The 17,988-nt window shown below is 45.5% G+C and overlaps 1 protein-coding gene across 19 annotated transcripts in view; it reads right to left on the reverse strand.

The window, feature by feature from the left end:
* tanc2b (tetratricopeptide repeat, ankyrin repeat and coiled-coil containing 2b) overlaps positions 1 to 17,988 on the reverse strand; it is a 126,957-nt gene that overhangs the window by 11,220 nt on the left and 97,749 nt on the right. For 16 of the 19 annotated variants that reach the window (XM_046378297.1, XM_046378300.1, XM_046378301.1 and 13 more), the window contains 11 exons: positions 14,173 to 14,304; positions 8,243 to 8,281; positions 7,081 to 7,362; positions 6,778 to 6,902; positions 4,711 to 4,942; positions 3,730 to 3,899; positions 3,020 to 3,298; positions 1,961 to 2,128; positions 890 to 1,050; positions 318 to 426; positions 78 to 200 (listed from right to left, as the gene is read on the reverse strand). In XM_046378297.1, the coding sequence (XP_046234253.1) occupies positions 78 to 200; positions 318 to 426; positions 890 to 1,050; positions 1,961 to 2,128; positions 3,020 to 3,298; positions 3,730 to 3,899; positions 4,711 to 4,942; positions 6,778 to 6,902; positions 7,081 to 7,362; positions 8,243 to 8,281; positions 14,173 to 14,304 (1,820 nt within the window). The remainder of the gene's footprint in view (positions 1 to 77; positions 201 to 317; positions 427 to 889; positions 1,051 to 1,960; positions 2,129 to 3,019; positions 3,299 to 3,729; positions 3,900 to 4,710; positions 4,943 to 6,777; positions 6,903 to 7,080; positions 7,363 to 8,242; positions 8,282 to 14,172; positions 14,305 to 17,988) is intronic. The other 3 variants (XM_046378316.1, XM_046378302.1, XM_046378307.1) reach the window with 2 other exon arrangements.

Here is a 17,988-nt window from a genome sequence, read left to right on the forward strand (position 1 = left end):
AAATAAAGCAGTGAAGCAGACTAAACCCGCAACATGTTGAAATATTTAAGTACGACTCCTCTCTGCCGTGGCTGTACCTTGATGTTGGGAGTGTAGAGGTTTCGGAGTGAAGAAAGTGCAGCTGAAAGGCCCTCTGTGCTGTAGGATACCCACAGGCCTTGCAAGATAGATGAGGAAACCCCGACTTTCTTGCTGAGACCCTTGAACACAGAGAGAAACGGTAAATATTCATCACTTTGGAGCCAGATCACAGCTGTGTGGGGGCGTGTGTGTGTGTGTGTGTGTATAGATGTGTGTGGAGACAAATAATGATATACCTTAAAGATATGTGCTTTGAGGATGTGATGGCCCAGCTCAATAGTCTGCTGCCTGTTCAGCTTGTTCTCCTGCCGAGAGAACCAGAAGGCCAGTAGCGTGTGGCCGCTCCTGCAGAGAGGACAAACACGTCTTTCAGCCCTCGAGACTGACTCATCAGGTCATTATGTCGTCTGCACAGTTGGTGCGATCAGTTTTAATTAGAATACAGGACATAAAACGCTTCACAGGCTAGATAAACACAATGTACCTGCGACAGACATAGAGGTGTTATTTTTAATACACGACCGATGATTGCGACAGCTGTAGATGAGCTTAAGATTCACAGTCAACGATTCAGTCACTTATTTCTGAACAACTTCCTCCTGCTATAAAGCCTGCGACAAGTGACGCGAGTGGCAACACAGTAAGGACAGAAATTTGGGGTGTTCACTGTCCAAAAAGCTCCTGTCCTTTCTGAGACACGACGGTTTCTTTTCTATGGGAACGTCTCCTCACCGACGTCTTCCTCACACAGTCAGAGCATCACGATCACGTTGAACCTCACAGAGAAAGAAGAGCCTCCCGCCCTCACCTCGGATCGCAGAGGAACTTGGTCTTTTCTCCTTCCTCTCTCCAGATCAGCCACTCCCTGAAGGAGGGGTGAACAAACATCCGGGTGCCATCCCTCCTCTTCACCAGGAAGACTGACAGGTTGTCTACACGTTGCTGGAAATCCTCCCAGTCCAGCGTGCCCTGCAGCCACACACACACACACACACACAACGTTTCCATGTCAATATTGGCCACGTTGCTCATTGTGGAACAGCCAACTCCACTACAAAGTGCTTTACTGTAGTTCAGTTCCTTTCCTGTGACGATGGACGGAATACTTAAAACACAGACTGAATTCATCACAGTTCTTAGTGAGTAAGTGCTCAGTTTGTTTCATCTTAACAGCAAACTGAAAGGCTTGCGCTTATTTCAGTCTTCCATCTCAAATTAAATATGTGTTTATTTATCTTTTCACGTCAATAAAATAAAAAAAGCAAGATGTTTTTTTCTTCAACTCATTCAAACCCGTAATGAGTTGAATAAGAAAAAACTACTAACTAAGCTGATTAGCCTCATCAGTACAGTGTGGGTGTGATCTGATCAGATTTGAAAAGGAAAATGACAGAACGATGTGTCGGCCATCTCAGATTTAGAGTCAAATTTTACTAAATCCTGATTGGTGCAAAAGAAAAGTACACAATGTCACATTTTTTCCCAGCTAAGCTCCGCCCACTACAAACCAGAAACAACAGCAGAGAGAGGACAAAAGTATTACAAAAATGTGATGCAAAAACTGAAATGATTCTTAACTTTGGCAGGAAATTTGTGCTTGTGTCAAAGCCCATCAGGCTTTCAGGGACAAGTTAAATAAACATTTGATGACTTGCTATGAATTTTGATTAAATCACTGATAATTTTAGTTCAAGGACAAACAATCACAGAGTAAGAGATGATGTCTAAAGGTAACTTTTCACCACAGCCAATCCTGCTCTTTAAATGAGAAGTCTGACTTTGACACCGACCGGAGCGCTGAGCCCATTTTATGATACATTAATTTAACAGACGGAGATATTAAAGGGCCTGACTTCTTGTATTATTCTAGGATCTCCACCTGCAGGGAACCAGCATTGATGGCCTGATAAATCTGCTCATCGGTCAGCGGATGAAGAGAGGCCACGGCCACGTTGAGCAGAGGAAGCGCCCGCTCGAACGAAGACTGCGTGGGGAAGCGCATGTTGCACTGCAGCAGGTAAACCTCCGCCAGGTTGACTGGAACCACCTGAGGGAGGAAGGAAGGAAGGAAGGCAGGAAGGAAGGCAGGAAGGACGGAAGGACGGAAGGAAGGAAGGAGGGAAGGAAGGAGGGAAGGAAGGAGGGAAGGAGAAAACCTGAGTCATAATTTCCTTCGGATCGGCTCTACGGAATATAAATAATGCATCGTGTTTGTACAGCGTGTCTTCAACTATTCCACGTGGTCTTCCTCAGAGAGAAGAATGTGAATTTATAAGATGTCATTTTTATGGAAGTCTGGAAGCACTTCTGAATACATGAAATTAAATTAAGCTGGGGGTGTGAGATAAAATATTTCATTATGAAATTCACACTAAAACTATCCGAATGCATTATGTATCAAAAAGGTGTTGGGCTCCGACTTTCAAAAAGAAGGTTTCATGAAACCACTTTTACACAAAGCACATCAGAGTGCAGATTTTTTTTTTAAAAAAATGCCCATCAGCTTCCTTTGCACAGGATTAGCACCATATTTAGTTTAGATCAGGGGTTTTGAACAGGGGACTGACCCAATGGGCCAATGGGCCACCCCTGAATCAAAATCAGTGAGTTGTTCTGTGGGCTACAACAGCCTGTATTTTTCTGCATTTTGTCAGATTGGCATCATTAAATTACGCCAAATTAGCTAATAGCAGTTCCTGTTTGCAGTGTTCAGATCAGATTAGAGACAAAACCCAGCGGATTACTCTGATATTGAGGGAAAGTTAAAAATGTGATCATTCTCGGGTTCTGGAGTTACAAAGAGCTTCTTTACATCTACCATTTCTCAGTGGATAATGACGCTTAGTGTGAGTAACAGTACATTTAACAATACGTATATCATGTCTTTGTGGTCAGATTACAGTCATGTCTAAGCTTAACCCGCGCAGTGGCTCTGTACCTTATAGCTGGAGCTTTTGAGGACAAGGTAGCCCTTCTCGATGAGGTCAAAGGTGAGCTTGAGGTACAGATAGGAGCCCTGGCTCAGGGCCTTGAGGTGGGCGCTGAGCTTGCCGAAGGTGGTGTTGTCCATCTTGCCGTTGAGCGAGATGTTGTTCTGGATCTCCGGGCTGCTGTGGATGCGGTGCAGGATGTAGCCCTGCAGGTCCTGGTCGATGGCGTCGTTCTCCTCCAGGCCGTCCAGAGAGATGCGGTGGAACGGCAGCGCGTTGGTGATCTCCTGAGCGGCCAGAATCATTTTAGTCAGGAACTCGTTTTGGATTTTTTTTAGTTTCTGCTGCAGAGACATCTTGATAAATGTGACAACAACCTACGTACTCACTCACTCCTAATGATTCATTCACAGGTCAAAAATAAAGTTTAACATGCTATGAATATTTCAATATGCATTAAAGGTAAAGAGAGAGGAAAAATAGAACAGTCTGAGTCTAAAAATACTTCTTTTCATATTCGCTGTGCAGGAGGTATTCAAGACCAATTCAACAGTCAGTAAATGACCTCCAGCTGATGCACAAATACTTGCTGATAACGTTGATCTAAAAGGCTCTTAGCTGGCAACAAATGAACAGCTGCTGCTTGAGACTTTAAATGCTGGATTAAAACAGAACCTTCACAGTAAATGAAACAGCAGATAAAAACACTGAACTCTACCTGTAACGTGGTTCTGACTGTGACCACCAGTTTGAGCCAGGGAGGGAACTTGTTGATGGTTTTGGTGAGGAAGGACACGATGGTGTCTCCGTAGTCCGGCTTGTGGAACTCTGCCTCATTCAGACCGTCAATGAGGATGATGAGGTCCTCCTCTGAGCTGATTTTCCTCTCTGAAAAGAAAACATGCATAAAAGATGGCCTGTGAAGAAAAACAATCTGGACTTTTTGGACTTTGCAAAGAGCAGATTGGCAAAGAGAAATCTGATGGTCTTCCTCAGCTGAAGCCTGGAAACAAACAGGTGGGGACCAAATTTTTTAAAAAGTTTTAAATTTCTGGCTAGGACACCAATATTTCACTTCATATTCAAAAATTAATCATTTCTGGTCTCCATTTATAAGCTTTGGGACTTTATTACCTGTGAAGGATGGTTTGATTGAATAAGTTAGGAGCTTTAAGGAAATTTAATTTCATGCACTGAGATTAAGAACTTTAATCTTGATCATACTGAGTACATTGTATTACAATGTACAACGTACTCAAGAAGCATCTAATATCATGCACCAAGGATTCGAGTCAAAGAATAAATTGGATGTTGAAGGTCTGAAGAGGCATCAATAGTAAACTGCCAAAAACCACATTTGAATGAGGCAGACAATTACAAATTCCAGTTTATTCTGAAGAACGACAAAATATTCAGACCAACAGAGCAAATAAATCAAGGTTATACCAAGTGAACAAGAGGCAGATTGACTTTGAAAGGTCTTTCAATCATTCAGAGCTACTGATTACTGTGGTTTTCTGGCTGTTTTTGTGTAAACATATGAACCCTTGTTTTCTACCTTCAGTCTATTGCTGGCAGTACTTTGACGCCTGCTATGAATACACTGAGATCTGCCAAAGCTTCACCTTAAATCACTATCAAGAACACTGAACCAATGCAACCAGCATCTGAATCTCCTGGGAGTTAACACTATTTTGACCTTTGTAAAGTGCATCCAAGGGCTCTAGGACCCCCCTCCTGAAGGCGGCCAAGGGGTCCTGGACGCAGGAGCGCAGACTCAGGATGCTCTGTAGGTGCGGCTCCCTCAGCAGCTGCTCCCTGTAGGCAACGAGGTGCGGCGAGCGGCACAGCAGAGCCGCCACGTTGTGCACAAACTCCGGCACCAAGCAGGTGTAGGCGTTATCTGCCTGGCAGTAGTGGTACGCCACCACCTGGGGGCGACAGAGAGTTGGCAGAAGAGTACAGCCGGGTCAGTCAGAAGAAATATTAAGGTGAGCACCTCCTTTCCCTTCCAGTTATCCAGTCCTTTATAAACCTTGGGGTTTGGCAAAACTGATTAAGGATGAGTGTCAGGGAGCACGAGGAGCCACATGACACATTTTTAGAAATAACACTTTTTCTGGCTGTGTCAGTGCATAGCCAGTTTTCCCAGAATCTACTACAGCTACAACTCATTTGGGACTGAGTCAACTTCATGGTGGATGATTGCAGTATAATGAAACATAATACTTCTCGTCTCGCTGTATGGTTTCATCCATTAATAATTCATCGCTTCCGGCTGCCAAGAGAGAGTGAGTTAGCTCATGCATGCTCATGTGTTAGATGATTGTGGCGAGAAGGAGTCAAGTGTTAAACCGTCATATTTCACAGCCTCGAAACACGTTTAAATAAATGACTGAATGAATAAAGAGCCCTTGCGCGGACATGTAGGGACACAGCCGGGGGGAGGGGAGTTTTCCGAGAGGTTAGAGAACAAAACAATAGCAGCAGGTGCGACCAGGCGCTCCTGGGGACTGAGAGATCACAAAGAGTTCGAATTTTCAGAGGCGGTGGCAGCGATCAGAGGGCAGTGAGGGAAATTGGGGGGGGCTAATCAAAATGGAATGTTAATTTTTGGCCACAATGGAATAAAGGACTTTAAAACAAAAGAGGTGAAAAAGGGAGTGAGCTCAATTATTAATGCACAGAGTTAACAAGATCTAATAGCTTGGCTGGGAAATGGCTTTCTGCAGGTATAAATATTTCATAAGGCTCCCTGGCAAAGTTGTTTTTTCTTTTTTAAACACATCTGCATAATGCATCAGGCTGGGACTGGGGATGCAGATGGCTAAGCAGCAGGAGAGGGGGACCGAGGTGCAACAGCCGACACGAAGAAGAGTAGGACAGGCGTCGTCGTACGGATTTATAAGTTAAATATCACAGCAATAATGTTTTTAAAAGTCAACATTTAATAAAAACAGAGCTGCACTAAACTGCACAAATGTTTGCTTTTGGTTTTTTTAAATTTAAGAGTCCCAGCTTATTGTTTTGAAGTCGACCACCTCGGAAGAAAGCCCGGCGTGAGTCCGCGACGGCTTGCAGGTGGCAGGAAACCTCGACTTTCCTTCAAAAGCTGGAAAACCATATCGTTTCTCACAGGACCTGAACCGCGTCCGTGCTCGCATTGTGAGGCATTTCAGAAGAGCAAATCATTGGCCATCCTGCCACCAACGTCGGCACTCATTAAAAAAATTAAGACATAAAAGGGAGCCAATTAAAATTATCTTGCAGTTTTTCAATTACAGGCCAACTGAAATTTCACGCTGAACCACAAACACAATGATATTTATTATTCGGTTAAAATGGCTGTTTTATTTTAGTGATACAGCAATGTAATATATGTAGTGCTACTCTTTGAGGAAGAAAAAAACGAAAAAATATATATGTACGTAAGTTTGTATGTATGATTCTTTCACAAAGTTGTGAAAGGAAAAAGAAAACAGAGATATGTTCATAAGTGGCTTGGCAATATAACAAGTGAAAACTGGAAATTTCATATTAGCACACTTGCTTTTGGAGCAACTGGCTGAAAAACAAACAAACAAACAAATAGACAATTTGCATTTGTTAAAGAAGCTAACAGGAGAAGAAGAAGTCGGCCAATCGGTCAAGTATTTAATTACTAAGGTTTCACCCTCATTATTTTGGAAGTCTTCAGGGTGTTTTTGTGTGTAAACCAGAGGTTGAAATGTGTGTGTGCACATGGTCACAGGTGTGTATCTGGTACCTGAGACGCCAGCCTCCTCATGGCTTCTTCTTGACGTCGCCTCATCTCCGGGGTCCCGGGACAGCTGCCTCCTCCCAGGGTGCCATGAGTGGGCTGTGGCTGAGTGAGAGGGAGCCCCTCTCCATCTGGACACAAGACATCACAACACGCTCAGGGACAGCTCTAACACGCGGCAGCACTCACGCACACTCAGCAACAAAGGCTGGAGAGAGGCTGTGCAGCATTTCGAGAACACCGCAGTTATGCAGATGGAAATAAACAAAATCACTCAGAAATCACACGCAAAGACAAGTGGCTGCCTACGTTTGGGTGAGGCCTGAGGGCTGTCGGAGGCAATCTGTCTCATGCGGGTGCCGTGGCAGCTGAGCGCCACCAGGCGAGAGATGATCGCGGTCTTGCCGAAGCCGATGTTGCCTACTATGGCCACGCCGCGGTTGGTGCTGGCGTTGGGGCTGTTGAGGTGGGCATCGATCTCCTGGAAGAGCCACTCGCGGCCCGTGAAGACGGAGTCCATGGTGATGCTGGGCACCTCAAACAGCAGAGGTTTGAGGGCGATGTCTTGAGGCCGATACGGTGCAAAACGCACTAGAGGGTGAGGAAAGTCAAAAACCGGTTAGTGTAATGATATGATAAGGGATCTGGGAACTGCAAAAAAGCCCCTACATTAAACAGTGACATTTATGTTATTTAGCATTTAGGATCACTGAAAAGAGCTAACAACCTTCTGGTTAAGTTAAACATACATTAATGGGTCAGTGATTCATATGCAAAAGATGTGTCATTGTGCTCCAGGATTTCATGGCGAACTGCAGCCTCAAGTGCTCACTTTGAGCTCGCAATAAACTAAAGATGAAGTTGGAATAATGTATTTTATGCAGTGCCGAAAGCAAGAAAAGTCTGCTTCAGAATCCAAATGGAGGGACTACTTTAACAGTCCAGACTTGTGTGCTTTAGGGGCATTTTGTTGCAAAAGAAAATCTGCAAAAAAATCAAGGGAGTGACTACTTTAACAGCCAATGCCGACTGTTGATTTTACTCACTAGGGGGAGTCATTAAACTGAAGTCCTCCAGAGGTTGGGCATCTTTTCAGCAGAACATATGGACCATTAAAGACTAATGAGGGTAAAATGAATCTGGTATGAACTTCTGAAGCTGTGTGATAAATTCAGTGGAAAATCTAGTTGGCTGCTTCTGGGTGTCATCTCCTGGGTGCCGTCTTTAAAACCGATTTGAGCTTTGAGGATAAAAACATGCTTTCTTCTGTCTGGCGTGTCGTTTCTTTAAAAGTCATATCAGCATCTGGTAATTACGCCTGATTTAGAATGTGAGCGGTACGTGAATAATCCAACACTTTGCTGGCAAGATGACTACAGCACTTTGACTTGTGAAGCACCGGCCAGCAAGCAGGGCAGCTGCGAGCAGAATGTGCCGTCTGATACAACAAATGAAAATTCAAGTGACTTACGTGACTGGGATTGCCAGGCATGGGTGTTATTAGCGGAAGCTGAGACGAGCAGCAAGCAAAAGACATAGACAGAGAGACAGAGAATGAAGGGAGACAGAGAGCAACGAGAGAGAAGAGAGAGAGAAAGGCAGTGAGGACAGGAGTGAGAACAGGCAGCAGTGTGTCAAAAAGGCAAAGTGTAGCTCAATGGAAAAAATAAAAGAGGAAGCAGCTGTAGCATCAGCACATCATGATGTGGGGAATATGGCAAACCACCAGACCAGGGTCGATTACTAATTGAAATCCTCTGAATTACATCGAGCGTATTTTCCTCAGCAAGTCGGGGCAGCAGGGTGAGGAAGGTTTGGGAGAATGTGAAGCAGCGTTTCCACCACAGGAACTTTAATCAGGGACTGGGAACCTTTGGAGGAACTCACTCAGACCGCAGGGACCAGCTTACAAATTAAGTTCCTGGGACACTTTAACCCCTGCTTGTTAGGGCACATGAACTTTGGAGGTGGGGCTCGCAGTGCTGAACATTTCCGAACACTTTACGACTGATGGGCCAATTGTTGTCGTCAGCTTTTTCATACATCAGCGTAGGAATTTGCCTAATCTTGGCAGATTTGTTGAAGGACCCTTTTAGTTCCTTGTAAAGTAGTTCCTGGAGCTCAAAGTTCTGGATACTTTGGGTGGAAATGCAGCTTAATTGGTTCCACTGTGCCACGGATGCTCAATCAGTAATTAAAAATAAGTGAATCCGCTCCTGGTAGTAAATTGACCCTGGGATGGGAGACTCCAAACTCATCTCCACAGACTGCTCTCTGGGTGTTACAGGCTGCTAATGTTAGCCCCATATTAGCATAAAGTAATAACCCTCGGTACACGACGGGTCCCAAAAGGAGAGTTATTACAGAAAAGCCTCAGACAAACATTAAAATCTGATTTTCACCTCAGTCCTTCTTTTGGCTCCTTCGTTGCGGTTAAATTTGATCAGATTCAGTGTGCAGTGAGCAATAGCTGCTGGTCAGATGACAGACAGTGCAGCAGTTCATTTCACACTCTGCAGCATATTAGCAATAAGCACACTGTGAGTCAGAGCCGTAGGAAACCTGTATCGAACATTAGACTGCTCAAACAAGATGGTGAGAGCCTGCAGAATTCTCTTGTGTCTGCACAAATTTCTATACTGCGTGCAGGTACGGCACTGCAAAATGCATCGGAGAGCAGGGAGGCTGTGAGTGCTGCATTAGAGCTGTATGTCTTCTGTGCCGATTAGGAGTACATAACATAATAAGCGGATATTACTCTTAATGTATTCTTTTTCCACACAGAGCTCAAAAGTGCTGCTTCAAGCATAACTTTTGTTTTTCTCCCTCGGAACGCTAATTATAATCTCAAATGAAAAGAAATGAGATGATCAGGCTGAGCATGTTCCTACTTATACAATAAGCAAAAAGTACAAACAGACAGTGGGTGAAAATCTGAGTATGGCCAGCGTTGCGTTTTACTGCAGTTTTGTGCCAGCTGCATCCTGATGTAATAACAGACGTATTCATCCATATTCCCCGGTCAGATTATTTTAATGCTAACTCAACAGACACACACAGTCAGAAAGACAGAGGGACAATTCTATTACGTCTATAATTCACCAACTGATGTCATGTTCTTCCAGTGGGGGGAAAAATGGACCTGATGCAACGCTGGTGATGGGAAATGCAAAAACTCCGAAAATCTGCCATTTACAATACCATAAGCCACTGAAGTAAGAGGCTAAATACCCACAGCTACTCTGTTTTAAGTGGCGCTAATCCAATTATCTTGAGGGTGACTGAATGCCAAACGTGCCTGTAAAGCTCCTGCCGTCCTCATGGAATTACTAAACACACCCTCGCACTATTGGGCACCGTCCTCCAAATGGCAGAAACGATTACGCCGCTTTGTGCACAGTAAGTCGTGCAGCCACTACTGCTCCACTGTGTCAGGTTTTCCAGGAAAAAAAACATGGCAGCCATGTTGTGAACGGGGGCCGAGGGAGTTGTTTCCAGGACGGTGAAAGCAAATGAGTGTGAGGGATGGATGGATGGATAGCAGTTGCTCATAATCCTGCCCATAACACTCCCCCTCAGGCGATGTTGAGCAAGGTATCACTCCACCTCCCTCCCCTCCTCCTCCTCCCCCTCCTCCTCCTCCTCCTCATCTACCACCAACCCACCACGGCCAGACGGAGCGAGAGTCTCAGACGTTTTAATTATTCACCAGGTGAGGATGACTCACGGTGGCTGAACAGCCTTGAAAAAAAATAAAAAGAGGAAGAGGAGGAGGAGGAGGAGGAAGATAAGAAGCAGAGGAGGAAGGGAAGAGAGGATGGGAAGTGGAGGAGAGAAGGAGGAGAAGAGGAGGGTGAAGAGGTGGAGGAAGAGGAAGAGTTGCGGTTTCGATGATCAGCTCGTTGAGGTGTGAGGGGTCTGGGGAGTGTGGTGGTGGGTTATCTCAGGTCAGGTGAAAAACTTTTCTCATGGCTGATGTGGGGGTTTGCGGACGTGTGATTTTGTCCCGCCGGCGTCCTCTGCTGTCTGGTTTTTCAGACGTACGGTTAAAATTACGGCATTTTCTTCAAAGAGTGGATGCAGAGCTACAGCCAGCATAAACAACAGGATCTTAGATAATTTATCTCATGTAATTTGCACAGGAAGCCCAGATTGACACCGTGAACCTGAATGTATGCATTTCTTCAGAAAATGTGCTCTCAAACCTCCATTTGGCTGCTAACTGACACTTAAAACGTACCATTCGCTGATTTATTTTATGTCTTCCAGCCAAGCAACGAGGACAAATCATGTCAATATGTTATATAAGCTGCACAAAGACAGACCTACGTATCACATCTCAACTATTCAGAGTAAGATTACAGAAAACAGATGAAGGCAGTGGTGTCAAACGGAGCCGCAGATAAAGGCTAAATCATCATGTGAAGCTCGTCACTGTCACTTGTTTTGTTGCAAACATGTTCGTGCTCTGTCATCAGATCTAGAGTTGTTATCTAACTTGCTAAGCTAAGACAGCAATAGGGGAGTCTGTGTTTGCCGTAAATAAATGTTTACTGTAAACAGTGCAGAAATTCAGATTCATGCAGACCTGCAGCTCCTTCTTTCAACTGATGTTCATCAAGGCTGCCATTAATCTACAGGGTCCTTGTTGCTATTAAATCTCATGAAAACCAACACGTTAGCCTGTGTTTTCGTACTCTCTGACATCCAAACTGTCCAAAACACAGATAGATCTAAATGGTGCCTTTGCTGGGAGCCGTTTTCAGCTGTGGATTAATACTAATTTGGTGCTCTAGCGAGTATTTACGGCAGCAGGACGGTGTGTGTTGGCCTGAGTCGAGATAAAAGACTCAATGCCCAGGTTCATCAATACCAGTGGAGATCTGTGGCACTACGTCAGGCTTTGAACAGATGGCGGCTTGACTTTGTGCTAGTTTTATGGGACTTGCTGACAATAAGAAATACACTCAGTACCAGCAGCCTTACAGTGCTCACCTGAATTTCTAAGACTTATTATTCAAGTTGCGCCTCCTGTCAGGGAGTCTATAAGGGAGTAATAAAACCTCCTGGAGGCTACTAACACAAGGCTTATTTTGTATATGTGAGGAGAGGTAGAAAGACTGTGAGGGAGGGAGGGAGGGAGGGGAAGGAGGGGAGGGGAGGCAGAGAGCGACAAAGACAAAGAGAGGAAAAGTAAAGATAAACGAGGGAGAAAACGTGTGTGCAGTGTACAGTTATGTGAGTGAGTTCGCGGTGAATAGATAAGGTGGGTGGCAAATCTTCGAGGTAGGCAGGCAGGAGCACAAGAAGGTCCATTACAGTCTGACTCACTCTCCTCAAAACAGCAGCACAGCTCGGGCCCCCGATGGTCGGCATCAAGAGAAGCTTCGTCGAAGCCAACCGAGAGAGAGACAAAGCTGCATCTGTCAGCTGGTTACCACCTGATCGACGGATAACCAGCAGCCTTCGCTTTCTCAGTTCATCTGCACGTCTGCATCCAACGATCTCTCAGGCAAAACAGACAACGAGCCTCTCAGCTCAGCTCATCAAGTCACCAACTAATCCTGTATTCAGTGATTCCCCACCTATAAGTCTGTCAGCCTAAATTTCAGGAATAAAAGCATTTCAGATTTGTCCTCGTGTCACCTGCAGGGAAAAGCCCTGTTCTACAAGTTGCTTGCCTCCACATCCCGTGTCCCCCTGTCTCAGCCTCAGTCTCTCCTGGTTGAAACGGCAGGAGCAGTGCACTCAGGGAGGCTCTGACGCTAATCCAAGGAGGCACAACGCATGCTAGGACGCGGTCGGCTGGCATGTAAACACACTTGGCTGCCCTCAGAGGAGGAAGGTTGAAACAAGTGGCTCTGGCAGTAACAGTGAAGCTTTGAGAGCAAATGGCTCCTCTCTATCCTCTTCTCTTTCTCCGTCTCTGTCCCCACTTTCCTCTGTCTGTCCGACACTCTCTCTCTGGCCTCGGGCGGGCAAGGGAATCACATCGCAGCTCAGCCGAGCGCACTCTCCGCTAAGTGGGGTCTTAACAGGTGTTTAAAACACACAGGGACGCATATTTGTGTTCGCTCGGATGGCAGAGGGCTGCCATTACGGTGCTCATTACCGGCTAAGTGACAGAGGAAGAAGGGCGAGGGGACACATACTGCTGTGACATAAGGCCATTTGGTGAAGAGGCAGAGGAGATTTGCTCGATCACGGAGACCGAGACTTGAGCAGTGTGCAGTGGAGCGCACTCTGACCGCGGATGTTAAGCACTCAGACAAATTTTAGCTTTGTGGTGACACAACCTGACAAAACGCTCTTTGCTCGCTCCTCCGGTCTCTCTCACTCCGCCGTCTCACACGCGACCACGAGGACACAACAGCTGACAACCTCCTGCGTCCACCACCAACAGCGCAGCAGCATCAACACTCTGTTACAGGAGCGCAGGCACATGTGCACACATTAGCATCTGAAACGCATTACAAACTGCAAATCAGAACCGTCAGCGACTTTCCTTAGAGTTTTAAAAATAATTCGCTTGTCGTGCAGCTTTGCCTTGCGATGCTCAGCTGCCTTGAGTTGTTGTTGCGGATGAAAGACAGAACACAGTGTCCTGTTGTGTGCTTTGCACGGCGTCTGATGTGAGGCTAATGGCAGAAAACAGCACTTGTAAGGTCAAAAGTGAAAGCAAGTGATGTTTAAATGCTTTGACTTGTTTGGTTTGCACAGCTTTTCACCTGCAAACGACCTCCGTGTGGGAACACACTACAGTTCTCGTGTCCACAGCCAGCAGTCGCAGTGCAGCATCACTTGTGGGGAAAGTGCTTTATGTTTTCCGTGTGTTGTTGCATTTTGTTGCGGTGAGCCACGGATAAACTGGTAATTACGGGTTTAAGATGACGACCACGCAATTGGAATATCCCCAGTTCAAGTTTAGCTGTGGACTTGTTGCATGTAATCCTCCTTTTCTGTCTCCACTCTCATCTCCTGTCAGTCCTCTACTGTCTGCTGTTCAATCAAGGCAAAAGTACTTAATAATAATGATAAGAAGAAATTGTAATATTAGCCTATTTTAACAGAAAAATTCTCTTAAAACTACTGACATCTTTATATTTTAGATTTCTTTTGGCATTTCTGCCTCAAAGAAAGTAGAGTCAAAGAGGAAACGGGATAAACAGAGAGAACCAAATGACAAGCAGTCAAAGTTCCTACAACCATCAGCAAGCATCATAAGCACTCGTTTCCAAGGACGCCTCCCATCTCTTTTGACTGCATCATCGTCTTTACATCCTTGTTGCACGTGCATCTTTTCAAACAGGAGCTTCCTGCGGACATGTGGGGTAATCAGGTTCTGTGTGTGTGTGTGTGTGTGTGTGTTGTGTGTCCTCTCCCACCCGCCTCGTTGCTCACCTCTCAGGTCCTGCCCGGAGCGACCCGGCCCGCAGGTGGTGCTCTGTCTGGGCATGCGCAGCGAGGTGCGTAACGGAGTGTGTCTCTGCTCATCCAGGTACGCCAGGTCCTCCAGGTGGGCTGAACTGGTAGCTGTTGTGTGTGTGTGTGTGTGTGTGTGAGTGAGTGTGATTCAGAGAGGCAGACAAAGAGAGAGAGAAAGGAAGAGAAGAAAATGTCAATGAAAGAAAAAAAAGCAGAGTACATATACATTGAGAGACACTGACAGTAAACAAACCCACAACAGACAGGCACACATGCATAAGTGGGTGGCACCAGTTCGTGTCCGGAGGCACTTGTCAGGTTCCCGCTCTCATGCTTGCTAACTCCTACAGCAAAGAGCGAGCCGGCCCTACGTGGTTCTGTCCTAAAATTCCCTCCTCTCGGTGTCTGTCACGCGGCACGGAGGCAGATGCCATCCGGCCCCTCTCAGGATTAATTAGCTCAGCAGACAAATGTCTTATTCATGGAGTGAGCGCCGTCTGACGCTGGCTGCTGATTGTTCACACCACGCCGTGTCTCCAGGGCCAACAAGCGAATGTTAAACGAGATCAGATGCCGTCAGTGTGAGTAAGCCGCTCCTTCGTCACACCTGGACCCGCCACGACTCAGTTAGAGACGAGGGCAGTCAAAGACGGGGAAACTGGAACAGGACTGAACCACCCAGAAGATGGCGGACAGGGGTCAGTTAGTTTGTCCATTTGAGATAAGCCAATAAATGCACTGACAGGATATTTGGTTAGAACAAACGCAGCAGTAAGGAGGTGGAGGACAGAATATTAGAGACACGAAATTAATCACAAGCTAGTAGTTTGTATTGCCAGATTAGTTCAATTTGGATGTGAATTTTGTAGTTTATGAAAAGTGTTATGAAAACACTGTAATCAATGAGGCGCTGATTGAACAGCTTGTAAAGGAGCCAACAGCTTAGCCAGACTATTGGAACTGTTTTATTTGGGGGTAAATGAAAAGTGAGTGCACCTCAGTTGTTGGTACTAATCCTTCATGACTCAGGAAAACCACAAGGTTTTTGACCTGTAAGGTGTGTTTTGCATTTCCAATAAACAGCTTGAATAATAACTCAACCATCTACTACTGTTTTCTCTTAAGATGAATTCAGCTAACCTGGATGTCTGATCAGCTGTTTGTGTTTGCTGTCCCATCTGAATTTTTCAGAGAATTCCCAGACATCAACAAATAACTCGATGAGTACAATGTCACCGTGACTGACAGAGCTGGACCACAAAAATGAGAGCCATCTTTGCAATCAGATGAATCGATCCTTATCAGAGCTGGGAACACCTGTTCTCTGACATTGTACCTGAAATACTCTGAGGTGCTGAAGTCCCAAGTCAAATTCAATGAGTTGGGGAAAGGTGCGACTGGCAATTCATGTTCCTCCTTAACGGTATCCTCTGTCTCTCTGCAGTCACTCCAAAAAGTAAGGCACAGTAATCCCTCCGAGCCTCTCCGCAGCACCTCAGCACCAAGTTTGTCCAGCCGTTGGTTCAAAGAGTGGTTTCTGTGCCACTGGAGTTAAGCTCGGTGAAGTACTGAGCATGTGTACTGGCAGTGTGTGTGTGTGTTACTGACAGCCACAGAGTCACACCAGCCGTGGACCCAAAAATGAGCCACATGGGTTTCCCAAAATGGAGGGAAAATGGCAGCTGAGAATGCTGGAGGCTTGGCCCTGATGGGTATGGGGGGGGCGGGGTGCTGCTGGTCATCCAACTGGGCTAAAAGTGGAGACAGTTGAGGCATTAATCTGCTGCTAAACCAAGGAAGAATGACTCAGGGCTACCGGTCTGAAAAGGCTCCGTTTCTTTCCCTTCTCTTTCAACTGCGTTCGAATGTGAGGACTCAAATCTGTGTGCTCATCATCATCATATCTGCAATGCAGCAGGCTGCTGGGGATCACATTCACAGTTCCTGAGCCAATGCGCTTAGACTGCACACATAGTCAAAGGAAATAAAGAGGAAAGGAAAACAGTACGGAAGAGCGAGGCTAAGAAGAAGAAGAAGGCGAGTGAAAGTGTAACTGTGCAGCGGAGAGCTCGGCTGCTTTGGGCAATGACAGCCACATCAGACACTTCCTGTTACAAAGACTGACTGACTGACTGCGTGAATGCACACACACACACACACACACACACACACACAGACCAGCTGGGCCGCCATCCAGAGCCAGTTGCAGTATCAGCCGAGGAGCCGACTCAGATATGAGGTGGCCTCACTGTTCGGCTCTCATCTCCCCACAGAGATGACTGCAGATGATAAATAATGAAGGTCCTGGTACTTAAACAATAATATTTCCGGGTATTACACAGAGTATATAAGCTGAGGTTGGGTCAGGGACAAAAAGGAAACCAGGATAAAATGGAAATCAATGACACTTGTCCGCCCCTGAAATTGAAAAACGTTATCTCGGCCGAGCTGTTATCTTAATTTAGTGAATTTAGAGCGCACAGAGTGAATTTGCTGAGTGTCTTTTACGCCCTCCCCACGTGGTTACATAAGCTGGTGCAGAAAGATCTTCCACCTTGACAATTTCAAAAGGACAATTCATGCAACTTTCCTCTTGTGGTATCAACAAATTATAAAGTTTGGTTTTGTTTGTTGAAAGCTCTTAAAGCTGGAACTCTACAGAAGAACCAGTCGCTGCGACAGCCAGTCACAGTGAGATAATCAGGGATTATCCAGAGGTGAATTTTCCTTCCATTCATGTGAGCACCGCAAAGTACTTTCACATCTCAAACGAACATCTCAAAACCTGGACAAATAAAACGGCCGAAAAGCACTTAGGTTAGAATTGTCTTATTTTTATTTGGGTGAATCCAATCCGAGTTAATGTACAAAACCCGTGTAGGACGAATTCTGATGGAATTTATCAGAAGTTGACTTCACAAACTGGATTTATTTTCATTTCACCTCTTATTAGTTGCTGTTAATTCACCTTAAACCACTGGAGGTCCGAAAAAGCTGAACTACCAGCAGGGTGTGTGGGAGGTCCAGATCAGTTTACTCGTCGTTCTCAGCCGGTGAAAACAGCTGCATAATGTGTATAACCCCCATGTACATCACACAACACGATGCAAATGATCACGGTTATATAAACTGTGTGATGTGGCTGTGAAAAGCTGGAGAAAATCAGGATTATCTTAGCTTGGCGTTAAAGAATACAAATTGCTAAAACACACACACTGATTGGTCAAACGTTCAGCAGCATTTGACCAATCAGATGCAGCCCTGGATACACGGGCCACTCATTCACACCATTCGGCCAATCGGACGAAGCTTCAGCCAACCATCGGCCACCTTCAGATTCATTTGTGTAAACTGGGCGACAGCTGCTGTGGCTGAGGAAGGAGAGAAGAGCCAACACAGGAACTTCAATCCCTGTTTATTTATCGCAAGCCATACTGTCATGGTGATTTTGAACGCACAACGTGGCTTCTGCTCACATGGCTCACAGGCCTGTTAGAGACTACAAGTCATAAGATCTCAGCCGCGCCATCAGCAGCCATTCCTTTGTTCGCCCAGCCTTAGAGAATTGCAATACTGACTCACTCTAATGGCCCTTTAATTTCCATTTTTAGGTAATGAATGAGCAAGTTACACTTTGGCTCTTCTTGTCCTTCCTTAATAACTCTGAAAAATAATTTTTAGAAATTCCGATCAACTCTGCTCCTCTCGAGTGAGCAGCATTAGCACCATGAAGGGAGAAATTTAATACTCGTTCTTGGTTACTCCGTCCTCCATATCCATCCTAAGCTCTAC

The sequence above is a fragment of the Scatophagus argus genome, chromosome 21 (genome assembly GCF_020382885.2).
Source record: "Scatophagus argus isolate fScaArg1 chromosome 21, fScaArg1.pri, whole genome shotgun sequence".
Classification (NCBI taxonomy): domain Eukaryota; kingdom Metazoa; phylum Chordata; class Actinopteri; family Scatophagidae; genus Scatophagus; species Scatophagus argus.